Source organism: Thunnus maccoyii, chromosome 14, assembly GCF_910596095.1.
Source record: "Thunnus maccoyii chromosome 14, fThuMac1.1, whole genome shotgun sequence".
Lineage (NCBI taxonomy): Eukaryota > Metazoa > Chordata > Actinopteri > Scombriformes > Scombridae > Thunnus > Thunnus maccoyii.
In genome coordinates this window covers 7,815,352-7,843,083 of record NC_056546.1, presented here as the reverse complement: position 1 = coordinate 7,843,083, position 27,732 = coordinate 7,815,352, and the positions used below count along the sequence as shown (strand labels likewise).

Below are 27,732 nucleotides of genomic sequence, written 5' to 3'. Positions count from 1 at the left end.
TGGACCGGTCTTACTATCTACCATCCACTCCCATGGATCACTATCTACCCTGATGGAAAAGATGGGTCATCAGCCAATCAGCTTTTAATACACACACACACACACACACACACAAACACGCATGCCCTCGTGGTATGGTTGCAAGTGTGTGAGTAGTACGTCTGTGTGTCTGTGAGGGTCAGTCCACAAAGAGAAGCCCCCAAAGAGAGCTGTCTGCCTTTGGTCTCTGGGGCCTGTCAAGAGGGGTAATTGATGATGTTTTCATTACAAGGTGTGGGGCAATGTGGGGGTTGGGGCACAGTATGAGCGTGTGTGCATGTGTGTGTGTGTTTGTGTGTGCGCGTGTAGTGGGGGTCGGCAGGTTGACTCAGCTGCCTCCTCTTTGACACCAACCACTCCTGCTATTGGTACGTACAAGTCATTGCTTCCAAATGCCCTTGTACAAGCACACACACACACCCAGCCGCAGACATGCACTAAAGCAATCACACATACATCTACACAAACACAAGGCCTTACACACACACACACACACACACACACACACACAGCCCAAAGCCAATTCCATTCCCAGAGATAAAGTATCTGAAACAGAGTAAAAATGCTGAGAATAAGAATAACTTGTTCTCTTGTTTTCCACTGCCGCTCTGTCTCGTCACAGTGTCACGCCAGGCCTTTGGCAGATCTGTCCGTCTGTCTGTCGTCTCTTAGGACCTCTTTGAAATCCTAATGCAGTGGCGCCTAAGATTCTGACTGCCACTTAGATTGAATTAAGACCTAATCGGAGACACCAGGCCACATAGGCCACTATATTACTTTACAGTATCAAGATGGACATCGTGCCTTTGTTGTCGTTTATGAATAAATGAATGAAAACACATATAAAAAGTCAGCTGATGTTCTCCTTTTAAGCTCGCTTCCTGATATCTTTTCAAAGCTATTACTGAGGCGTCCTGGTGGCTTGGAAGGTCAATTGAAATTATTTTTCATGAGAAACTTAATTTGTACAGCGGATAACTAAGACAAACAAGTCTAACAACAATCACAGGACAACCGTAGTCATACACATGAACACAAATACATGTAACGTCTCCGTGTTCTGGATTCAATTCAAGTATGGTAGCTTTATCATATGTCATCCTCCCTCTCTCTTCCCCAATCAACCTAACTGTGTAATAAAGGCAAAAATGGCCAAAAGTAACCTTGAGATAAACACTGACTATTTTAAGAATGAAGACAGGGACAATTTTGCATCTGCAAAATTGGATGGACCAGTGCAATAACATAACATCCTTCCAAGTCAGGGTTGCCGCGGGTGACCAGGGTGCTGACATGTCCAGGCTCCAGCAATAAACAGCCGAAGACTAATGGCATCTGAGGCAATGGTGAACTCTGACCTCAAAAGTTTTTTTTACCTCCCTTCTGTTGTTCAGATGAGGCTTTACAGATCTCCTTGCTGAGAAGTTCAGGGACTGATAAGTTTTTTCTTTATACTGTCCTGCGGTAACAACGGCAATTTTTCATATTAATAAATACTCCCTATGTTTTTTTTAAAATTACAGTTAAAATACAATAGTAATTCACTCTATGACCATCAAAAGAACACTGTTTAAATGATTCCTGTTATGTTTTTCTAGTTGTACTGTAGCAACACAAATTTGTCACAAAAAATGACTGTATGTGGCAAAGACCTTCTTCCCACATAAAGAAAGCATGTCTTGTTCTTCTCTGTTATGTTCTGCTCAATCCCAACCTAAACCACTAAGATACCATGGATATCTTGCCTTTATTGAGCAGTGCACCTATCCATCCATCTATCCATTCAACCATCCATCCATCACCTCCTCTCACCCCCCTCCCGCCCACCCTGCACACCCTGTGTGGATTCCTCCACCACCCAGGGCCCACGACAGCAAGGCTCCTGGCCTCCTCTGCCAGCGCAGAAATGAATTATATCGCTTTTCACACCTGTTTCTGCTCAAAACCCCTGCTGCACGCTGCTGTGTTGAAGAAAAAAAACATTTCCAAGCGGGGGGAACAGCGCTCCCCCAGCTCGGCTACATCTGCGTACATGAGCGGTTAAATTAGACTCTAATTGTATTAACGGGGGATTATGCCTTCCAGTTGGATTTTTTATACTCTCTCTCTCTGTGCATTTTACACGTTTTAAGGGGAGAAAGGAGGAGGGGAAGAAAAGCAGCTCATTGAGGGTTTGCGGGTTGGCTTCTTTTATGAGCTGCGATCACGGCTGCCCCTCGTTACACTGAGTCTGTGTACAAATAGGAGGGGAGGAGAGCCAGAATGAGGGAGTGTTAGTGATAATGTGTATGAGAGTGTGTGTCCCAGTCTGCCAGGCTAATATACTGATGCTAACGCTCTGAATGCCAAACCCCCCTGCCTTTCCTTTCTACATACACACACACACCTACTTCAGTTTAGCAAAGCAACAATCTAAACAGGGATAACGGTGGTGTGTGTAGTGGGGAAGGGGAGGGGGGGCGGGGGGGTGAATTCCATCTAATTACTCTATCACATAATTTCACAAATTGCCTTTTCATAGGGGAGTGCAGAGCAGAGCACGGGGCGCGTTGGGGATTGGAGGCCTGAGCTTTCATTTACTACTCATTTCTTGTTAAATTAAACAAGAAAATACCATTTGTGAGGAGGGGAGGGGGGGGGTCGGGTGGATTCCAAGTGCACAATAGGACTGTTAGAGGAAACAGAGATCGGGTACCAGCTATTTCTTCATCTCAAGCCTTGTCTCTTTGGCTGTAACACAAAGCAGTAAGGCAGCTCAGTTATGCAATTCCTGCAGAACTGATTCCACAATTTATATTATTTTGTTAAATAAATACCGTTGTGGTTATTTGTGGTTAAAAATCATTGGCACATCTCATCAGAAATGTAAGTCAGTAAAACAGAATGACTGCTAGAAGTCTAAACATGTGTGTAATTGAGGGTATCAATAGAAAACAAACATCAAAATGAGATAAGGACACAAGTGGAAAAGCCCCCCCCCCCCTACTTTATATTGTATCCCACCAAGTTTACAGCTGCATGTCAAGCTGGCAGCGAGCTGTGTGGCTCGGTCATCGGTGACAGGCGGTAAACGCTAATGTTTTGTAGTCGCTCCAAGTCAGAGCAGCCAAATTCTTCCGATGAACGTGTCCCACAAGCGCTGTCAACAACGTATGAGCTCATTGGGCGTGTTGAAGTGAACTCAGCGAGCTGTGACTGTTGTCATCGTCAAAAATTCAATACCACTTCTCTATCTGTCACTCTATCCATCACACAGCTGATAGAAGCTCCGTTTAACCTTTCTTTCCAATACCCATTTCTTTACCTATTACTTCTCCTTTTTTACATCGTCACTCTAAGCAAATTGTAATATTCTATAACACCCTTGGCACTGTGGCTTTGACCCTGGCACTCATAATCAGAAGTTTTTCAGTTGGACAGCTGGTGTCCAAGAAAAAAAATGGAATCCCCTGCTTTAAAATGTTTACCCTTTCCCTGCCAGAACAAGACGCTGGCAATTTGCATCCTTGATGGATATGCAGAAATGTCTTCAAAAGAACCCTAAAAAAACAGCTGTATGAATGCAACCTACCACCTACCCTGGTGGTGCACTCGCAGCCTCAGTTTGCCACCCACCTTCCCCTTCCGCTTCGGTACAATAGGAACTCCCCTGAGGGTCTAAGTGTGAGGGCGAATAACACAAAATACACCAAGATGGGTATCCAGACTTCTACTTGAATTTGCTCTATTCTATTTTACTGTTTCTGTCCAATTATCTCTGCATTAGGGTCACATTGTTGAATATGTATTATGTTTGAGAAATAATGGGATCCTTACTCAGTTTCTTAGGTTTGTGTGGTGCCAAAGCCCTCTGCTATGAGTTTGTGCGTGCATACGTGTGTGCATCCATGCATCTGTGTGTGTCTAATTGGCATTGTGTCTATCTCTAAGAGGCCAGACTCACATCCTGCATCCCTCTGTGAAACAAAGGCAGGCCAGCTGATGATGCTGTGGATGAGCCTGGATCAGCTGCCCGTGCTTATGTTCATACCAGCAGAGGCAGAGAAACATACTGCCAGTGTAAGAGATACTGTAAATGTTTTTACATTGGAGGTGCTACAGTATGTGTGGCATTTATACCGACATATGGTGATTGAATTAATGGTGACACTGAAGAATGATTAGGGTAAACAAATGAGACAACTGCAAGCATTTATCTGACACCAGTGGTATTGTTAATGCCAGTGTTTCTCAAAATTAAGACCACATTTCCCATAAACAAAGACGATGCTGCACCTCTGCGCCTGGGTTTCATTTCTATTTGGCTTCTCTGACAAAGATAAACATATTGGAAGTGATTTTTCCATCAACCTTTCAGTTTACTTCAGAGTTTTAAAAGCTGTTTGCACTGACAAAAACAGCAGCTTCTTTCTGTTTTGTGCCATATAGCAATATACCCTATGTGGCATTGTGTGCCTGTATTAGTGCATGTTTTAGTTCCTCTTTCTCTTTTGCCTAGGAGAAGAAAAAAGCTGATGGATCATCCTTATCCCCCTGTTCACCTCCTCGCCTTCTCCTCCGCTTCTTCTTCTCTTCTCCCTTGCTCCCTTGACACTCACTTATATCCTTCCCACTGTTTGAGATCAAACAGTGTAGAAGCCTCCCATAAGCCCAACTCATGGTGTAATATGACACAGTAGGTGTGTTGCTCTGTGTGTGTGTGTGTGTGTTTCACTGAATGTGTGTGCTGAACTGTATTTCCACAGACAGGATGTGTGTATGTTTCAAACACCTTTCCTCTGTGGCCCCGAAGGTTTCAGGGGTGTATGGGTTGAGGTCAAAGAGTTGGAGGAGAGGTTAGTGTGTATATGTGTGATGATGATTGTGTGTGTGTGTGTGTGTGTGTGTGTGTGTGTGTGCTGGGTGATGGAGAGCTGGTGGTTTGTGAGGGAGGTATGGTGGGGGTCAGATGGAAAGGGGAGAGCACAAAGAGAAACAAAAAATCTAAAAGGGCTTGTGAGATGTAAGTGTGTAGATATATACTATGTACACAAATACAGTATATCTCAGCCTACACGCCACACTACACTGTGCACAAGACAAAAAGTTCCTCCAATTTGCTATTACCACCGTCGGAAACAGGGGAAGACACTGTACAATGCAGAGCATCAACATCAAAGACAGACTACAATAAATAAATAAAAAAGTTGAGCCCATCCAATATCCATAATCCAACAACCAAATTACTTTCCCCAGCATCCTCCCTGTTGGCTTGTGCAATCCAAACCAACACCCACTCAGCCAAACTGTATCGTGTTCTCCACAAACTCCTGACATGGGCAGAATTTGTGTGACGCAAGGCTGCATGGTTGAAGTTAGTTTTGAAACATATTTCCTTAACATAGCACTAGATTTAAATTATAATCAGGAATCTGACTCGGTGTAAACACAATATACAGTAGATGTCACAGTTTAAAGCTTTTTTTGGACTGCTTTACACATAAACTCCAGTTAAGCTGCTTTTTACTTTTGTAAGTTAAAGTTCTGTCAGCGTCTAGTTCATATTTCCCCCGTCTTCCTGCTGTGCGCTCTTTTGACTGTTTTCAATCATTTTTATGAAAGGAAACTTTGTTTGCTACTGTAGTCCTACAAACTACAGTAAACTTGTTATTTAATTAAACATGGGTACACACTTCTATTTATTATCCTCTTCCTCTCTTTGATAAGTATTAAGAGATGTTGGCATAATGTCACGTAATGCTAACTGCGGCTGGTGAACGGATCGTGTTCGAAATCAAAAGAAATTTGCGTTAAATAACACAACATTGTATTTACTGATGTCTTTAGCAATCACATTGGCATCTTCCTTTGTCAAAATCATTTTTTCCCACTCTCTCTCTCTCACACAATTTGTGATCCTGACAGCTGGTGCTAACGGCATTGGTATTCCCTGCTATAATCGGGTGAAAATGAAGCAAAACCACAGGCCTTTCAGTATCCCAGGCATCTGTTAAATAATGACAGATTTGTTTTTAATAAGGTTCATCTATGTATCTGCGGCAGCTATGGCCAGGGGCGTCTCTCCTTGGCTTCAACCTTATTCAGTTTCAGCAGATGAGGAGCGAGAGCGCAGGCTGGTGAGATTGCCGGCAGATTACACAGGCCTGTGTCTTTGAAGTGTTCACCGTACGAACCGGGATACATTGTGGAGAAGAGGGGGGGGGTCTGGTGGTGTGCATGTCAGTGTCAATGAGTGTGTCAGTGTCTGAGGATATGTGTTCGTTTGTTCGCAAGTGTATGGGTGTCAAATAAGACAGCGGCAGAGTTATAAAGATAGAAAATGTGTGTGAAAATGTGTGTGTGTAAGAGCAAGAAAGCCTGTGGCTGTGAAGTGAGGTTCACTTTGCACACGTGATGTGAAACTTAGAGCTATCGAGAACAAACGCTGTTTCATTCAACTCACTGTTAGGTGCTGGAAGAGCCATGCTCTCATGATGTTGGTGGCCACCTTAGGGAAGATCCCTCTCTTCTTGTTGCGTTTCTTTTCTTTATCTGGGTCATCGTCATCCCCTGTGCTCGGTGAAGCCACGCTGTTGTCCAGGCCATCACCTGTCACATGATAAGGAAACAGGAAGAGACAGCAGAGATCAGACACACAGTTTGTTTACTTCCTGCATTCGCTGTGCCTCTGCGTTCAAAGGGAATAAATACGATTTCGAAGGAATTCTGGAGGGCTTTGTATGCACAGACGGAGGGGTATAGAGACACAACAATGGCAAGCAGAGAATGGCTGGAAAACAGCACCTCATAAATGCATTCATTTTTAATACATTTATAAATAACCCTGCCTTTCATTTTTCTCCACCCGCCACTTGAAAACACAGCGAGCGCACGGATCTTTCTGTGAGAAAGAGAGGGAGAAGGGGAGCACAAAGGACTTGTAAGGTCGCATTTCCCCACTCTCCCATCCAAGCCCGCGCAGAATTGAAAATGACAGAGAGATTTAGTCTTTATTATCCTGAGGGGAAAATAGTTATTGAAGCGTCGCCCCGGCGCATTCTGCCATTTTACCTGAGGTGGAAAGAGTAACACGGCACTACAAAAGGGGAGGTTGCGAGGAGGGGGAAGGCAGCAAATAAAAGGAAAATAGGTGGAAAAAAGGAAGTCAGAGGCACAAACAGCGCTAACAAAGCTAGCTGCTTTTCATAACAATGGCGTCATGGCTGCTTACAGCAACCTGTAGGGCTTCGATAAGGCTCTATTAAGGCCAGTTAACCTCACCTAAGGGGAACACTGAGACAGCTTAGAGTATTTGAGCACTGAGAGGAAAAGTGAAAGGAAGGCACTCCGTTGGCCTTTTCTCTGCTTTCAGACTCAACAACATGAACTCACACACACACACACACAAACACATACACACACACTGCACATATTCAAAACTACCCAATTACTGTACGCATTCTATACAGCTCCGGTGGAGAGAAAGAGGCTCTCCCCATCTGTGGCTGTGAAAAGCCTAATTGTTATTATCATTATTCAAAAATGCAAGCCATCCTCAATGAAGACGATAATCATAAAAGAAACATGAGGCGAGGTAAACAAGTGGCACCCTCACTCCTTTCCTCACTGCAAGAAATTTCAGTGGCTGATAACTGACTTTTGTCCCATGCTGCCTCTCTTGACTGGAAATGAGGGGAAGGAAAGAAGAAAAAATAAAAACACTAAAGCAGTGCACAGAATTGGATCCAGTTATTTATTGATTACACACAAAGCACTTCTAAAGCTTCTAGGTCTTTTCACTGTGGTGGGAGTAGATAACTGCATTCGAGCGGGCCCGCGCACCGCTAGCTTGCAGAAGGCGTCACCCAGTACCTAGCTAAACCCTAAGACCCCGATTCATCGATAATTAATGGGGATGTTGGCGCTAATCCGGTTGGAGATGACTTTTTTCCAGCCTGCCACATCAATGGAATAATCAAGGGCCTAAAACCCAGGCCTTTGCTCCCCATTACCTCAGGCAAAAGAATTCCTGAAAGCATGCCTGGAGGGCACCTGAATTATATACACCATTAGGAGAGAGAAGCTCTGAACGATCCATACGCAACAACACTCTTGGCTAGCTTTCACTCTCTCTCCGACTGTTCTGGCAGAAGGAGATACATATGCACACATATTGAAGGCTTTTTAATGAACCTCGTGTGGAAGTGGAGGTGATGCTATGGAGGTTGGGGGGAGGGATAAAACAAGGACTTGCTTTTCATAGATGGTGCGATACAGATGCAAATGCCACCCACTGCACATTAATAATGCACATATGCATGTAAAGCTGGTGGCAGGGCTGGGTAGGTAGGTTTCATCACCAAAAAGTTCAAAAGTTGGATTCGGCCAATAGCCACATGGCAGGTTGAAGTGCCTTTAAGCAAGTCAGTGACTTCTGCCAGTTTACTCCAAGTCGCTGGATAATGCTTGAAATGTAAATGTCTATGTGCAGCATATGTAGTCTCACACTTTCAATCTACTCTCAACCATGCAAGAATAAAGGATTAAACGCAAGGATTATTTTCATTAACAATTCATCTGTTGATTATTTTTTAGATTATTCAAATGAGGCTTTAAAGTCACAGAAAATAGTGAAAATCGGTCATCACTTTTTAAGAGCCTGAGGTGATGTTGTTAAATTCCTTTTTCTCCCCACTAACAGTCCAAAGATATTCAATTAACAAGGACATAAAACAGAAAAAAGCAGCAAATCCTCACATCTGAGAGCAGGAAGTGGTGAAGCTTTATGTTTGCTTAAGGATGAATCAATTATGGTTGTCGATTTACTGATCCATTAATTGATTAATCAACCAACTTTCAGCATTACACTCATACAAACACACCCATACACACACACACACACAATGTAGCCCTTCCACCCAGCTCACAGACCTCTCTCTGTCTAAAACCACACTCACATTGCAAGCTTCAGTTACATCATTAGCTCGGGACAAATGCAGCCTGAGCTTAACAAGTGAGATTTTTTTCTGCCCACTGTTTCAGGGCTAAAATACACCCACCCCTCTGTCTCTCTCTTTCCCCGTCTCCCTCTACGTCTCTCTGCCTGGTGGAAAAGAGGGGTGAGCCGAGCTGAAGCCTTGTAATCTAAGACCAGATTTTCATTGGAAGCAAATGCTTTCAATCCGTTGTAAAGACCGGCTCATGTTCAGCAAAGCCTACAATAACAAACCTAGGGGCTTGTCCCATGCGAGTTGGGAAAACAGAAGCAAACGGCTGGAGTACCAGCTCAGAGTGAGTGAGTGAGCGAGTGAGCGAGTATGCATGCAAGTGAGCAAATGGGAGAAAGTGGGCGAGCAGGAGGGCTCAGGAAGAGGTGAGAAATCGTGAGAAGCATGGAGAGAAGGGGAAGGAGAAAAGGGGGGAAACAGGAGAGAGGAAACAACAATGGGAGCAGAGAAAGAACAGAATGAGTAATAAAAGTGTGGATGTTCAGAGAAAACTGTCACGAGAAACTGCATGATTGTTGCCTGCGCTCCCTCGCTACTGTTAAATCACAACAGCCCATCTAAACTGAACCCACTTTGATCATTAAGACTTCTTCTTAACATTGTATCATGTGGTACTTTATTATATACTACTGTATGTCTTAGATATTTTTTTAATTGAACTTTTATTTAACAAGAAAGTATCACTAAGAGCAATTCTCTCCTTTTCAAGTGCTCTTTCCAGTCCGGTAATCGAACCAGTAATCTTCCAGTCACAAGCCTGCAGTCTAACCTTTAGGCCACCAATGCCCCATATAGCACAGTATTATACTGCACTATATCAGCCACATTTACAGTACTACGTCTTAACTATTGATTTATGGCGAATAAATTGTTAATGCAAGCAGCAACTATAATTTTCAAAACCCTTAATAATGACCCTACAGACTATCAAAATCACTCCAAAGACCCCCGGCTAATCAATAATTTCGTACAAACCAAAATGATGCATACAGCAATGTGAAATGATGTATAATGTGAGGGAGGCAGCCTGCGTTACATCTCTCCCCACATTTTTCTGTCTCCTACCATGTGAGAAGAACATAGAAACACTATTTGTCGTACAGGATCTTCTCAATACATTTACACAAAATGTTAAATGACAATAATGACCCTGATTCAACAGATTGTAGGCAGAGTATGACCGTTCGTGTCACCCATATTTCAAGCCTTAAGTCGGAGAGGGAAACTCTAACCCCTCCCAATATTCCCTTCTTTCCTCTCCCTTCCCAATACTTCTCCTTAAGTCTGACCCATAGGCACTTACTTTACCTAGAAGGGGAAAAGGAAGGAGGAGGGCTGGGGAAGGGCCGTCAATTTTATTGGCATTTCCATTTTCACTGCAATTTGATACCAATCACCTCTGCGAGGTCTGGGGCTAATTTCTGCTTTTCTTTAACCCCAGCGAGCGAAGAAAGAGTGGGAGGTGGAAGGAGAGAAAAGAGAAAGACTGAGGAAGGGTGAAGCAGGAAAGGTGTTGAAGCTGTGTCTGGCAGCCATGTTGGGGAAATGTCAACGGTGTTACCTCAGCCTGTGAGTGAGTCAGAGGGAGGGCAAGAACAGGGGAAGAAATGAATGGTAAAGGGATGGTTAAGAGAAAGAGAGAGAGCGAATAAAAGAAAAAGAGGGCGCTGAAACTCAAGCCACTGACGAAAGTGATGGAGAAGGAGAAAATGATGGATAAGAGAGGAAAGAACTATTGTGTGACACACTGGAGTTCACTGTAGTTACCATTAGCAGATATTGTACCGCAAGATCAGATATTTTGGTGGGGAAAAAAAAGGACTATGTTGTCACTGAACATTCACATCCAGTACCAACATTTTTGCAACTTTCCAAAATACGTTATTTAACAACATTTTCTCATTATGTTGAGAGAAAACGTAATTCAGCCATTATTACATTTCTAGCAAAACTTATTTGCTGTCTTTAGTACTATATGTAGCACCATAGAGACAGAAGAAGTAGTCAAGTGGCTCGGATGTCCAATCTGGGGAGTAAATATGATAAAATTGCTGCTTTTCTGGAGCGCTGATGCACACCGATGTCAGGAAATAAGACAGGGAGCACGAGTGTTTTGTACTCAACAGACCAGATTTAAACATTTTTGTATTCTTTTGTGGTTTTTAAAGTAGATCACTAGATATTTAAGCAGCGATTTCAAAATCTAAGTGACTTAGTTGTGATTTAAGTGACTTAATTAGGCCTCAGTCATGTCACCTAATCAGTTGGTCGGTCAGGCATCTATTGTTTTTCCAACCCAGTTTAGATTAAATGTCTGTATCCCATGGAAACTGCGCTCATGCGGGTCCCACAAAATTTGACAGCTACGGTAGCTTAGAATATAGCGCTTTTCAAAGATGACTGACGAACACAGTTACACAGAGCTGAAGTAATGTATGGTATGAGCATGCAGCTATTATGTTAACATTAATAGCCGAGTATTGTTCCTAGCTAATGAATTAATTATGTAGCTTCTCTGTCCACTTTGTTTTCAGTCAGTCAGGTCTTGTGTGTCTGTGTGTATCTGTGTGTGTGTGTTGTGGCATGTTGATACATATTAGGCAGAAAGATATACCCTGTCTCCTTCTCCAAGGAGTATTTTTTATTTTTGAGAGGTCACTAAGCTCGTTGAAATCTGAAATTACAGAGTTGAACTCGTTAAAGTAAATATTTCACTTATTTCATTGAATGTTTTACATTGTAGGAGGAAGTGCATCACTGTCTCAATGTCACCTGTCAAACAGTGGCCACATACTCTGTTTTCATTTGGTTGCCATGATTTTTTGTGTTTTCCTTTTTTGATTTCCAATTTGTGGTCGTTGAGCCTGTACTTGGTTAGGATCTGTCTCTGCTTTCTATCTCTGACAGTAAAGAGATATTCTGCCAATTCATAATTTCTTTTCAGGGCCAGATAATATTCTGATCTATGTTGGCTTTTAGTTTCTTCTTTCCAATGTTCTGAATAGGTTTCTTTACATTGCGTTATAATTTGGTTTACTCTGATTGGTGTTTGGAAAGCAGTGATGGCGTGAGAATGGTCAAAGTGTGTCTGAGAAGGGGGAGTTAGTCTCAGCACCAACTAATATAACGTTTCTGGACTCTTTTCTGGGCTCGGCTCAGCTCTCTCTCACACACACACCATTCTAAACATCTTATTAATTTATGTATTTCCTTATTAATTTATTAACTGACTACATTCCATAGTTAGAAAATAGCACGCTAGCTAGCTAATTCTTGTCTCATTTGTGGTCTGATAAACAGTAAATTCATCAAATCCAGTGCCCCATATCGCTGTTTTCCAAGCTACTGTAGCGGTCATATTTCGCGGGACCCGCATGAACACGGCTTTCATCGAACCATCGAGCCTATCACCATATGGAAGTGGGTGTGGTTTCATCTAAACTGGGTTGGAAAACCGATAACCGCATCAGTCAGTTGTCTTCTCGTCAACTAACGTCCTATCTAGTAAGCCAGTAAGCTAGTCAGTCTATAAAGCCAACAAGTCACCTTGTCAGTCACCTGGTTAGCCCATCAGTCAATCAGCCAGTGAGGCAGCTCATAAGCCAGTCAGCCAATGAACCAGTCAGTCACTCTTGTCCATAGACAGGCTGCCAGGCTCATTAAGAGCATCAACAGCCTGTAAGCCTGAGCTGCATACATACAGTGTGAAGCGGCCAGGCTAGCAAGCTCCAGTCTCCCCATGAGGAAAAGCCACAGGCACAACTCTGGGCATGGCCCACTGATCGGCCATGACAATGTCTTTGCAACTAGTTGGAGGAGGGGCTGGGAGGGAAGGGGTGAATCAATGCAGGACGGTGGGGGTGCAAGTTCGTGTGTGAAGAATGCATGCATGCATGGATGTGCATTCGTCTGTATGTGTGCGTCTATCTCTGTATTTCTTTATGCATGTGTTTCCAGCCACAGAAGCTCTGAATGTCGTACGTGTGTGTGCATGTGTGCACGCGAGTGTGCATGTGTGTGTATGTGTATGTGTGTGTGTGTAGCAATTAGGGAGCAGGCCAGTGACTGGAAGGAGCCAGGGGCAGTTGAAATGCCCCGGGGCCAACCGAGGGAAGGAATATTTTATCAATCCCCTCACATGCCGTATACACTCTTACACACAAACACACACACACACACACACACCGTGAACAAACAGTTAATGACGTAAAAACTAGGTTAGCTTTCGCCATGCATTTCCACTAGCTTCGTTAGCATTAGCTAAACAGACACTTATTTCTATGCTCATTCAGCTTGGGTGGCTTTTATTTAAGCCTTTTCCGCTACTTCATGTTTCATTCCTGCCTTGCCCTCCTTCCTACTTCATTACTTTTCTCTCTCCTCTCTCTCGCTCTCTCTCTCTCTCTCGCTCTCTCTCTCTCTCTCTCTCTCTGTCTGCTGGAGTGTGGGGTTGGGATGGAGGATATTTGCACAGGCATTGTTATCTTTCTTCACTGTAGGTTTGAAGTTTTGTAAGTCAAACAGCAGCAAATGATATTTCACTTATAAAATCTGGCTAAAACTGAGGTAAAACCGGCTTAACATTGCTCATTAGCCTCAGTGTTGACGTTTTCAATCTACCTCTTTAACTACTGCACACTAATGACGCTTCCTCTCTTCTGTCTGTTCGTCTCCCTCTCCTGTGTGTTGATCACTTCCATACATCTCTCTGTCTCAAGGCATACCCTGACATTATCAAGCAGTATCTAGGCTAATCTGTTATGATCTGATTATGAACCATCTCACAGCCATTGGTACTACCTGCCCCCTCTGTGCGGGCACATGTGCCATTCCAAGGTGTCAGCCATTTTTCTGCTGCCTGGCGAATTAACAGCTACGGATTCACCAGTCAGTCATCTGCGAACAGCGATCATGTCAGGCACGTCGCTTCTAGCGCAACATGAGAGAATTATGACATTTAGCTTTCTAATCTTTTTTTTTTTTTCTTCATAGGAGCACTGCCGAGATGAGGAATAAGGTTATGAATATTAGCTTTGTGCCAGATGTCATGAGTGGGATCCTGTGTGAGGAATCGTTCACAGATGGCCAAACGTTTTTGGAGGATACAGTGAGATGTTTTTGCAAGGTTTTATAGGCCGTGGATGGACTGAGAGGGAGAAAGAGTGGAGACAGGTCTTTTGAGTTTATGACAGTGCATTTAGTCTATGGGCAATTTGTTGCAAGAAAGAGAGAGAGTGTGTCTTTCACTGTGAGTGCGAGTGACCTGGAGCTGATCTCTCATGGGCCACTCCTAGAGTTTCACACCCCAGAAAGCTCACATGACCCTGGGTTGGCTGCCCAGGCAAGGCCCAGGCCTCAGGGGCCTGCTATCCTGTTCCACATGGGATACACACATCTCATATTGGCAGGCGAGAAATTCATACACACACACACACACACACATACACACACAAAACATGATACACAAAGCACACACACATGCTGGTGTATATTCACTAAAGTGCTCTCCCTCTCAATCTTTCTTTCTGGCACTCACACACAAGCACACGCACCCTCGCACACATAGACACACATTACATTCCCAGAAATCCTCAGAGGGGTAAAGAAGGGCTCGCAAGAGGGAGGGAGAAAAGAAAAAAGTGGCGTTTATTGTATTCAGGCCATTCATAAGCTCTAGACTTGGGGAGGGGGGGTAGCAGGAGGGTAGCAGGCAGTGGGGGGTTCCCTTTGCATGGCTCTGGAGGCCCCTCCCATCTCCAAATATTCTGAACATGCAGGAATTCCTCGCAACGCAATTCCCAAGTAGGGGCACATTTTCAAAAGCGTCTCTCCTTTTAAAGCACCGAAAACAGACACAAACTTGAACACACTCACATGCACCCTTTTCCTAGGATCTTTCAATAAGGCAACTTTCCAATAATGACTACTAAAGTATACTAAACCAACATACACACACACACTGACACACACACACACACACACTTCAATACAAAACACTCTCTGTGACCAATGCTGTTTCGCCTCCCTTTTATTCCCGAGGAGGAGGAGAGACAGAGAGAAATCCCCTCGACTATTCTGCGGATAATGACATGCGCTGTCGACAAAACAATATGGCTAGTCTAGACTTCCCTTCCTGCCTTTGCCAGATAGAAACTCCACTATTTTCAGATCTTTTGCTCAAAACTTCCGCCAACGCATTTGGATCATGTGATTCTGAAGCGTAGATTAATCTTTGTAGAACATACAGCAGCTACAGCATAATGAACAGAAAGATTAGGTAGACAGATAAAGTTGTCATTATTACAAGAGAAAGGAAAACAGGGCTTGCCAGGTAAACAATCAGGGGAGACCTAAGTAATTGCTTCCTGTAATCAAAGACAATTCTATTGAAGTAATTACAGTAAATAATGGGTGCTACGCAATAACAAAGCAGGTTACTTTGAATGATGACAGTTTTGTGGATCAGCACTGACAGATTCAATAATGACAGTAACTGGTGAGTCATTTACAAGGGTTATTTGTAATTAAAGCACACTGGAGACTTCTTGTTGTGAAAATCTGAGCCAAGTTTGGAGCAATTATTTCATTTGGGGTGATCTGATGAGGAGGAGATCAGAAAGCCAGTGACAGGGAATGTGTTTAACTAACAACAGTAAAAGAAAAAAAAAACTGAGCATATTAAGGAGTTAATTAAAAGTGTTCCTCAAAGCTTGAGGTTTAGGGGAGAGAGATATAGGGCTTTTGCTCCAGTAAGCAGACATTTGCTTCTCCATTAGTGTCATATGAACATGTGTGCACATGTGTACAGCTGCACATGCAAGAGTGAGACACCTTGGGCTGTAGGAAATTGAGCTGGGTATTTCTTACTGTTGACATTTTATAGACTAAATGCTTAATCAGACTAGACAGGTATAAATATGTATTATTGCAGCTGTAGTGGATTAATCAGGTCACCTTTTAGAAAATAGTGAATATCAGACCTGTGTTGTTGCGGTCATTTTCTCTTTGTGAATGTGTTCCTGTGCTTCTGTGTGTTATGGTGGAGGCCCATCCACTGTTGGCTGTGAGGGGGGGGAGGGATCAGGCTTGTTGACATAGCCATAGGTGATGGCAAAAATGTCAGTGTAAATGTGACTGCTCTCTCTGTGCCATTTTCCCGTAAAGGGTCATCACCACAGGCTGCCTGACACGCTGGAAACTGCCTCAAGCGCGGGGTACCGGCACGACATTAAACTGCAGTATGCCCCCACACACAGATACACACACACACACACACACACACACACACATACACATACACACTGCCTTTTATTCCCACTTCCAGATCAGTCGAGAGAGAAAGAATGAGGGAGAAAGAGACAGACGGTACAAGCTAAAATGAAAGTGTAGGGCGATGAATTCACCCTTTCATGTTGAGCACTTTTGCTGTGTAACTATTGATTTTTGCCCTCTTGCCTTTGTGTTGCCGTTTTTCTTTTTTTTCTAACCTGAAGATAGAAGGCCAGAGCCAGTTCAAATGGGAGCACTTGTGAGGGGGGCCCACGGATTCTTCGCCTCAGTGAAGGGAAGTCCTCACACTACACTTACACACCAACACACACACACACACACAACGGTAAGATTCCTGAAATCGTGCCTCTTTTGCTGCTTTCTCACTCTTAACGCTCACTCTCTTGCGCTGCCTCTCAGATGGCTTTTGACACCTTTGACTCGCCAAGCTCGAGTCAAACCCAGCACACGGCGAACGGGAGCGAGAGAGAGGGAGAGAGAGTCAAATGGACTATGGAAGAAGGGAAGGGGGGGAAGGGATGGTAGAGGACAAGGACTATAACAAAAGCTAAGAGCACTTAACAGCACAATGGCACGGCGGTCCTTTCCAAAAGTCAGCTGATGTGCTGAAGGGCGTTCCAAAGTCCTTCAATGTAGACATGGGACAAAGAGAGGGAACCTTCAGCTAAACTAAAGGAAAAACATCCTATTTTAACTTTGTTGTGGACTAACATGTGGTGAAAAATATATTTTTAGCACCAGAAAACTAGATTTACTCATGGAAGGCTTTTCAGAAGCTATCAAAATATCCTCGTCAATCAAGTTAAACTGACTATAAATTAATCTTTCTTTGCACGAAGACACTCAGGAGCCCGCTACTAAGCAACAGCATCAAGGTAACATTTTTAGCCAAGATGAATTTACTGAAAATACATCCTTTCAAATGATCTGTGCACACACTTTTAGATGAGTTAAATTTAGTGAAATTATATCTTGCAGCACTAACTTGTTTAATTTCAACCAGTCTATCAAAGCAACCAGTTTAATGAACTAAAATTAAAGATCCCCTCCAGACATGTATTAAAACATATAAAAAGACTCTGTTTGGAATAATATTGTGCGTCTGATATGGTTTTTCCACAAAAAAAGTGTAATTACCATGTTAAAATCCTTAAATTATATCTCTTCCTTCTCCCTCATTAAAAATTCCAGAGTCTATGAATATGCAAATATATTTCATTTCAAAAGTTTATTACTTCACAGAAGATCTCTCCTACTTCACTGTAAAGTCTATTCTCAGTGTATGTGCACTGGAGGCTTCGAGTTTCCATATCACACTTGTGTGAGTTGAATATAGGATCAGGATTGGCTCCAAACTATTTGTGATGTCACAAATCATACTTGTAGGTCCGCCCCTTACAAGTGGATTTTCAGTGAGCTCAGAGAAACTTTCTACTTTCAGCAGATGAATGTGAAAACTGCTTTCCAGTGTCAAACTGCACATATATCATTCTGCACAGTGACGCTTAAACATTCAACTGAAGGAACTAGAAGAAAAACATTTTGAGTTGAGGGAGACTTTAAGTAAAAATGTATAATTTTTGTACCAACAAATTGTCTGTAATCACTTCTTCATATTTGGGGTGTAGGTTCCATTAACCAAAATTAAGTTTCCCAGGAAGTTTATTTTTCAGAGCTAACGTGTGCAGCACTCGTCCGTGTGTGCATTTTTCCACATGGTAACTATCTGAGTGACACAGCTTCTGATAAACACTTACAATACACAAGGATTTTCCCACTCATGCTAACCTATCGGCGCCAGCCAAACTGCAGTATGTAGTTAGATAATACAGGCATGCCAGCCCTGCAAGCTAATAATAGCACATTAGCTTCCAGTAAGTTTTTTTTGGAATAACAGAAGGTTTTAGTATCGTGAAGGAGTAAAATATAGTCTGCACCCACAAGCTCAAGTTACTGAAGGGGTGGTTAGAAAACAGGATAAGTCCTTATCTGAGCGACAACCTACTCTCTTTAAATAGTTTTGGTTGTTGAGCTTTTCCATTTACATTTTAGGGTTTTAGCTGATTTTTAATGAGTAAACAGATCAAGTGTGTGTGGCAATTTCTTTTTTTTATTGGATGACTTTTTAAAGACTATTAAATGAACATTATAGATTCTGCCTCCAAAGTAATGTTGCATCTCCACTTCCTCCTCCTTGTCAGCGTGTCCTTGATAGGCACAGGATGTGGTGTTGTGGGGATGTGGGGGATTTGTAGTCCTATCAGCCTCCCCATACGCAGCCCAGATAAGGCTTTCGGGACAGGGGCAGAGGAAGAGGAAGTGAGTGGGTTTACAGCAGACCTACTTCCTGTGGACCATGGGCCCATGTGGACGGGAGTGATATGCCCCCCGTGGCTGCCGGCACTCTCGTCACACAGTCCCACCAAGTCACTTCCTAAAAGAGGCAGCCCTCTCTGAGGGTGACTTCCTGTAAGAGTATGACCTCTCTACCACTAAACAGAACCTCAGCGGAACAAAGACCTGGGACTACCCATGGGAGCTTGTGTGTACAATTCATATATGCGATGTGTGTGTTTGTGTGTGTGTGTTTAACACTGCCACTCAGGCCTTTACTCCAAAGGTTATCACCAGTGAGAATCTCTGCCCCCAGTCCCTGCTCATCTCTTTGAGTTTCACTGGCTCGGAGCGAGAGGGGATGATCAGGTTACATCCAAATGTGTGTGAGTGTGTGTACCGCAAGTGGCATGCCTTGTGTTGCTTTGCAAACACACAAAGTAAACGCCCTTGCTGCCCTCCAGCCCACCCTGCTGCTCTTGTGTTTACCTACAGGTATTTGTTATCTAGCTTCTCTTTCCTCTCTCTCTTTCTAAACTCTTAAAAAAGCTTGAGGTCTTTATCTCTCACTTGAATCCCTAAAGCAGGTATCCATGTCAAAAGGACCAAGGGGAGGGGGCCTCAGGAGGCAGCATGTTTGGTCTGGGTCAGCCCTGGGTCAAGCTTTGGCCCAGTTGACACACATAAAATCAACCCTCCAACCTCCCGCATCCAAGGTTACTCAGACTCACAACGCGCCCAGTTACCTCAAACACGGTATTTCACATCTTCGGGCTTTGAAGTGACATTATTGCCTAGACTGAAACAGAATATTTGAACAGGTAGATGTTCAGAGTCACCTGAAGCAGCAGAAACGGTTGTAAATGGACACATTGATTATTGCAGGGATCAAATCTGTGACTACATCATACAAGAAAAAAAACTACACAAGGGATGTGATATTATATGCACTTGCACTATTAAGCAAGCGCACATATGCAGAAGCCAGGTTTGAATGTTAGAAGCTAAGGGAATCCTGACAAAAATTAAAGTGGCATCGACCCATATTCAATGATTTAAAAAAAAAAAAAATCCGCAGGGATACAGGTTTTGACCAAAAATGGCACTTCTGCTGGTGTTTTCCTGGCATGAAATTGGCTTTGTGCGAGTGTCGTTTGGAGAGCCGGCTGGTAAATTCTCCCGTTCTTTTGTTAGAAAAGGGGGGGCTCCATGCATAATGGTCTTAGCCAGGGAGGTCTGGAACTGTGTCCATAAATTGAATTATTTCAATTTGAGGGAGAGAGAGTGAGAGAATAATGGAGAGTGGCTGTGAGTGAGTGTGTGTGTGTGTGTGTGTGTGTGTGTGCGTGTTGCATTTACATGTGAACATATGCATGTGTGTTGATGGAGAGGGAGACTCATTTTTATTCTTCTACGGGGCTCACATTTACAAGTGAGAATATAAACCAAGTTGCAGGAGATTACAGAGGAGGCCAAATGTTACCTTGCAGCTGGAAGCTATAGTGGATAAAAAAGACCGCTGGTCGAGGCCGCCGCCGCCACAACTACAATTTCCTGTCTGAAAATTACAGTTTCACTATGACATATCTTTCTATTCTTACAAAAGAGATTAACAGCACAAAATAAAAACAAATTCAGTGACTCTTTGAGGGACAGTAAAGCAAATTTAGAGGCTAGACAATTTGTCCTAATTGTGTTTAATCATGAAAACTGTATTTCTTCTAAAAACCTTTTGAAGATGAACTCTTCAGTCATATCTACATGTTGAGATAAAGCCATCTTCCAGCTTTGTAAACGCTGAAACAACAGATATGTGAGTGTGATTGTATGTATATGTTTGTGTGCTGAGGTGGGGGTGGGGTGAAAATATTCCTGACACAATATAATCGGCAGGGGACCATATGGCAAACTGGCAGCAAGCTATTTATCCTTATCCTCTTTGGAGGCTAAAATTAGCACTTTGCTGTTTGTAGCTTTAAGCTGGACTCCAACTACTGTGATAGGGCTAATAATAAAGAAAAAAAAAACAGCCCAGCTGGCATAACTACTCCGCCTCCTCTACCTTCTGTTTCCATCCTTTTCTCCCTCTTGCTAACTTTCTAACTCCCTCTGTGTCTCATTTTCATCTCCTTTTTTTCAATCTCATGCAGAAATAACCCTTCCTGGCAAAACCGCCCTTCATTTTAAGACCAAATTGTGTTAATCTGACCATTAGGAACTGTATCAATATCATATAAGTGTTGCTAGAGCCAGGTTCCCTTATAAGCCCGTATGTCAGGAAAGCCAGGATTTCCTGAACACGGACCCCCTCGGCTAGCTTAAGACCGTAGGATGATGGGGCTAATCTCTTTATCAAAAGCTTAAATAAACGTTGCTGCTCTGTGCATGTGTGTGTGTTTAAGTGAGTTGCTTGTTTGTGTGTGTGTTCGTTGTGTGTGCCAAGGGGCCAAACAATGCTTCTCCACTGAACAAAGTGCTAATACTCTGTCTGTTTGCTCTCCCCCTCCTGCCTCCTCCATTCCTCCTCTCTCTCTCATTCTCCCACCGCACAAGCCAATGCCCAAAGTATGTCTCTTTCATATTCATCTAAAATTGATAACTCTATAAAAAAAGTGGTTTAATTTTTGAAAAGTGAAATGCATAAACAGGCGGAAAAAGCTCATCTGGCCCCAGACTCCTGTCATCCACTAGCAGAGGTGGATCAGGGTCTTCCCTGAAAAGTTAACATCTCTCTGATCAGGGGCCTCCTGGGTCCTGAGCTCAGCTCCTCTTCAAGGGATGATTTTCTGTCTGTGAGAGCTTGCATGCGTGTCCCAGTGTAATTCCAGCAATTTGGAGCTGAATTGAAAGCAGACAAAATAAGGAGAGTGCAAAATTTGTCACAGCGTAGCATGGTGACAATTTGTCACCATGCTACGCTGTGACTAGTTTCCCATGGCAAGATCTTCCACAGACACACACACACGCAAATAATTTCACAAGTGAATGAGCCTGCTTAAACTTTTTTATCCCATTCATTTGCATGACAAGCGCATTACCACATTTAAACTTGTTACTTGTCTACATTTGCAAATCACAGTTAAAGAATTGCATTCCAGAAGGAGATATCCAGTAATTTGACAAAAGTGGCATCTTCTTTTTGGAGATGATTACACGAGAACGATGCAAATTATGGTGCTTCATACAGAAATAAACCTGAATTGAGTCCTTGGTTGACACTTTTCAAACAAGATCTTGAATTTAGAGGTACTGAATGAAAACAGCTTCATGTTTAAATGTACAAATCATGTGTGGAAAATAACTCCTCTGTTCCTAATTTTCATTTCCTGCATACACACACACACACACAGAAAAAAAAACTGCTCCAGATAAAAATCAAAAAAAAAAAAATTCCACGTTTACACATTTAACTTTCTTGTCATAATCTCCCCACCATGAAACACAAGAGACCTCTACAAGGCAAAAAGTGTGTGTAAATAGTATCTTTTAGCAAACACCAGTAATTAGATATAGGCATTTGGCATTCACGCCAGTCGCAAATTAAAGAAGAGCGCTTCCTGTAAACAAACAGCGAGAATGTGTCTACATCATTAGCGTGCCACAATTATAACATGGGAGCTAAAGATACATTTCCCTCCCGCTTGCACTCCCTCACTGGAGCAAATGAAGTAGAACCTCTTCTTTTTTTTTTTTTTAAATGAATGGCTGTTGTACCCTTTCTTGGAACTGCAGTCAACTACATGGTCTGATCCAAGTGAATTTATGAGTAAAATAAGGAAGATAAAAGGCAACTTGGTAAGAAATAAGCAACATAAATGATACCGATGTTTTCATTTGAAAGGCTCTCTGAACAGGACACATCCTAAGCGAGCAGAAAGGTTGAGTAAAAGCATATGAGAGATAAGGGGAAAAAAAGGAGAGAGGAGCTATTTCGTGTGCATGCATGTCACGAATGAATATGTATTTCATGTAAATTGTGCACACAAGGCATATTGTAATGGTCTGGGCTAGACTTTGCATTTCTTTGGTCATGCAAACATGCCCACATGTAACCAACAGACGGAGAGAGAGAGAGAGAGACAGAATGGATGCAGGAGTGCTATAAAGTAACAGAGAGAGATGGGGAAATCGATTCCTCTGAATATCATCAGAGAAAGTGAAAAACAAGCACATAGTGAGATTAGAAGCCATGGCGAGAAAAAAAAAGGAGACAGAGACACAGACGTATGTGAGAAAATAAAGACACGGACGTGTGCAAATATAAGGGCTCACATGATGATGTGTGCACATGCTCAGCAACACGTACAGCACATAAATCCCAAAGTCAAACAGTCAAATAGCCCCTGACACCTTATCAAACTGTTTTATGACTATTACCTTCCCACAGAAGATATGTTCACTCAAGCCAATAAAACATGAGTTAGTGGACCTGATTGACAAAGCAGAAGATGGTTTCACATGTGAAAGGAGAGGAGAGGAGAGGAGAGGAGAGGAGAGGAGAGGAGAGGAGAGGAGAGGAGAGGAGAGCTTGAAAGATGCCAATAGAGATGGTTGAAGAGGGTAGGAAGTCACTTTGTTTACCTATATTTTAGACTCTTTTCTTCCACATGACCCCAGCGGCCGGGTGACACCAGCCCTAATCCTAAAAGCAAACTGGCCCCCCACTGTGAGAACTTGATACAATTTCCTCTTTTTCGAGAGGGGCAAACTCAGGCCACTCTGAGTTTGGTTATTGCCTAGGAGGCAATAAAAAGTAATCGAGGGCTATCGTTTTCCGGGAGGCGAGTCGCTACATGTTAGTTGATGCGTCGACCGCCGTGATAGAGCGGGGTCGTAAAGATCTCAGTGAATCTGGGAGAGCGAGGTCGTGATTGGACACTGAAAGGCCAAACATCTCTTTTTCCCATGTAACCACAGATAATAATGTTTGAGATGCAGTAAATCCAGTTGAGCCTGAATAAACTTTGCTACCGGCAACAGTGAGTTGTTGTGGGGTGTTTTCTCAAGGTATTTTGAGGTGTAATTACCCTTTATGGCTTTCACATATTGATTTTCATAAACAGCATGTGAACAGAAAGTTAGGTTTATGTTCCTGTGACCCTGCAGATACTAAACAGTTGTTTTTTTAATGCATGGACACACTTTTCTTTAACCCTCAAGGGGACGTAGCGTAAGTTTAAGTTGGCCTGGCCGCTACTCTTTCACCTCTGAACTGGCAGAGAAGATATTGCTGTTTGCTAGCACCGGTGTATACGCCTCAATAGACTCCCAAACAACACTCAGCAGCACTTAACACACTCATCAGGGATAACTGCTCTCTCTCTTTCTCTTTTCCTCACTCACTATAGAATTTTCACACACACACACACACACACACGCTGCTCCAAAATGCTTTCACAGCATTCACTCCGAGATTCTCTCCTTTCCTCCTCATTTTGCTCCGTTTCTTTCATTTTGTCTGCTTCCTCTCTCTCTCTCTTTCTCTTTCTTCCCGTGTTCACACTCTGAGGAAATCAAGGAGAGAATCGTGTTTGTATCTGCCAGCTACTGTACTTACACACACACACACACACGCACACACCTCCAGTAGTACAGACTGCAGACTAATCAAGGGAGCTGCACACCTTTTATCTATACCACAGAGCCTCACATTTAAAGAGATTACCAGGAAAGCTGGACACCAGTAAGACAATTACCGGACAGAGGATCTTCCTCAATAACGTCTAGACAATGTCTAGACAACCTGCACGCAAAACTGAGTACTGTTTCTCTGAATTTCTATCTTTCTATTTGCGGATGTAAAAAATAATAATTAACGCTTTTGTTATGTGCATAGCTGGATAAAAGCAGAAATTAATGCTTTTGAAAATGTCTTTATTTTATATTAGTGTCTGGTTACAAGCTGAAATTTCACCAACCTTTCAATTGAACGTTAAATCGAACTGCTTTGTAAGAAATTAAACTGCAAGAGTATATTCATACTCTCAAAGTTGTCATTGTATACGTGCCAATGCAACCAATACGTGTTTTTATGTCTTTACAGTTCCTGTTAATTAAATTGCATCTAATTCTCCTCCACAGAAAAATTTTCAAGAGCAGCTACAGGCTACTGAGAGAGAAAAGCTAGTCGGGGAGGGGGATACATACAGAGAGACACACACAGTTCTCTCTTCCAGTCTACTGGACAATCGGACCAATTAATCGGTGACTTTGAGGGGGCCACGTGAAGCCAAGTGATTGGACGAGCCAAATCTGGCTTCTGATTGCCTGGCACCCCTGTCCATGTCCCAGTTTGCCCGCCCCAGCCCTGGAGACAGGCCAATGAGGAGCCAGAAAGCAACAGCTCCTCTGTGGCCTGACCTTGTTGGAGGGCACAGAAGTCGGAGGGTGGATGGATGGATCACAACATCGGGAATATTCTAGCCTGATCGATGAGAATTCACAGCCGATGGAGGTTTTATACAGTGATTCAGAATGAACGGGATGATGCTGTGTCAAGACATGATATTAAAATACATATTAAACCAGGAAAGCTGACTATCCAAATGTCTTTTAGAGCCACATCCTGGAGACGAGGGAAGCCAAGTGCCACATCCTCCACCAAGATGATCCCAGCTGCAATTCGAACTGGCAACTGTTCGGGGCAAAGATTTCCTTTTCAACCATTACCACAGGTCTTTGCATTTGAGTGATACTTTACAGTGACTTCCTGAGCTTATTTGTTTTCTTCCATTTGTTACAGGGCTTGTTTTCATTCAGTCTCACATCAAAGTGGAATTCACTCTAATTATCAAGTGCAATGCAGGAGATTAGTCCAGGACAAGGAAAAATTAACATATAAGACTTACACATATGCACATTTAGGTCCGCCAAATAGCAAATATCAGCATAAATTTAGTGTTCAGCATTCTTGCAGCTACACCAGCCAAAAAAAAAAAAAAAAAAAGCCTTGGAGCTAGATATCCGACCAACAACCAGAAATCTCAAGCCACTACTCAGACACTAGAAATGTATGCAGACAATAACACATAGCCTTACAGGGAGCTATTTGCCTTGGCGCGGCGCACTGTACTCTTTACAAACGGTCTGGGTAATTGGTGATACATATCTAATATCGCCAGTCATCGCCTCACTCCCTGGATGTTTCTGACAAGCGGAGAGGGAAACCCTGTAGCTTTCAAAAACAGAGCAAACACTTTGCTCCGCTCCTCTGCTCGACTCACATGCAGCTGCCCGATTCAGTGCCTGAATGTTATTCTGTTTCCCTCGCACGCCAGGCCCTCGGAGAAGCCAAGGGGTGTCCTTACAAATTCACACAGGCAAAGAGGAGTACTTTATACTGGGAGAAAAAGAGACAGCCCGGTCATGTCCGTGAGGGACCCCCTTCCATCGCAGGCATATATGATCTGTTAGCTTTCCCTCTGCCCTTCAAGCATTACTGTTCACAGAAAAGCATGATCCAAGGCACAACAGCTACAATGAGGTTTCTCCAGAGGGCTTCTGGGTATTAAACAAAGGGGCCTGTTGGCAGGAAGCTAGCTAGCAAACAGCTGGGCTAATAGAGTGGGACTAATTAACTACAGGGCCGCTCTCCGACTCTCCCTGTCGAAGCTTGCTGGATGTTTACAAAGATCTCCCAGAGAAAAGGAGGAGAAAAATAAGAGGCTTTCTTCTTTGTCTGCTCTTTAGGGAGAGAGGAGACACCCAGGACCGATTTTAATGACATGTGTGAAGCAAATGTGATCCTCCCTCCATTTGTTTTTTTCTGAATGCCAATGGAATTTAGTACTGAAAAATACCATCGGCATTGTGGTCAAAGCATAAACACCCATAACTAAGAACTCAGCATGAGCATTGTCACCACATGCAAAATTTAAAAAAGTAATTTTTTAAATTGCTCTCGCTGTCACTGTGACACTGACAAAGCACTGCAAAACATCTGCTGATGAATAAAAGGTCTGAGGTTTATCATTAAATATGTGACTTTAAAAAAAATGACATTATCATGTTATGAATTTGCATTGGAAAGAGTATCTTCTCTTGCAAACGGGTTCAACAACATGCACAAGGAGATCTCTGATCTTACATAACGCCGAGACCTCCTAACAATTCCTGCAGCTCTTGGATTTGAGAGTGTGAGTGAGTGCTACGTTTCCGGGTAGGCATGAGGATTTTTTATACCAGTGGGCAGTGAACCGTTCAGAGAAGAGGGCAGAACGGAGCATGTGTTTGTCTCAGGAATAGCCTCAGAAAAAAGGCTGAGAGCGAGGAGACTGGAGTTCACTAGTTAAAGGCCCTCGACCATCCAGCATCCTTCCTCTGAGCTGTTTCGCTCTGCTGGAGGGGGAGGATGGGAGGGAATAAGGGGGCAAACACAGAGCAGGACGATGGTGAGACAAGCTGGGAGGAATTAGAGGAAAGATTGAGCGCAAGAGGAGGTGTAGAAAGAGAGTAAGAGGGTGGATTGATAGACTGAGGAGAAGGAGTGCAGGGGGTGGATTGAAGGATGGATGAGAGGGAGAATGGGTAAAGGCGAGAAAGATAGACATTAGCCGGGCGGCTCTACAGGCAGAGGGGAAGAAAATGAAGAAAGTGGAAGAGAGAGACAGAGAGGGAAAGGTCAGTGAGAAAGCAATCTGTGAAAGGTAGAAGAGAGAAAGTGGTTGGGGAAAATACAAGAGAAAACATGAAGAAATCGTTAGAGAGAAAGAGAAATAAGAAAAGAGGGTGAGAGAGAAAGAAAGAGCAGGAGGAGGGGTGAAGATAGAGAGAAATAAAGAAGTCCAACTGAGAAAGAAAGATGAGAGAGAAGAGGAAAAAAAACAGATGATAAAGTGGGAAGTGGAAAGAGTGCAAGAATAGCAGAGAGACAAAGATGACATAAACACATAAAGAGGGTAAAAGGAGGAGGAAGAACAGTGAGAGCAAGATGGAGAGAGTAAAAGGAACAAAGAGAGGTGAGAAAGGGAAAAGGAGGATAAACAAAGGTAGTGTTTTAGAGTGAGTGGGAGGCATGGAAGTAAAAAAAAAAAAAAAAAAGGGGGGAGGAGAGAGAAAAGCACGGGGATACATAAGGAGAGAG

At 43.1% G+C, this 27,732-nt stretch overlaps 1 protein-coding gene across 10 annotated transcripts in view; it reads right to left on the bottom strand.

Moving 5' to 3' along the window:
* LOC121912203 (homeobox protein Meis1) overlaps positions 1-27,732 on the bottom strand; it is a 166,744-nt gene that overhangs the window by 37,772 nt on the left and 101,240 nt on the right. For all 10 annotated transcript variants that reach the window (XM_042434336.1, XM_042434337.1, XM_042434338.1 and 7 more), the window contains one exon: positions 6,482-6,627. In XM_042434336.1, the coding sequence (XP_042290270.1) occupies positions 6,482-6,627 (146 nt within the window). The remainder of the gene's footprint in view (positions 1-6,481; positions 6,628-27,732) is intronic.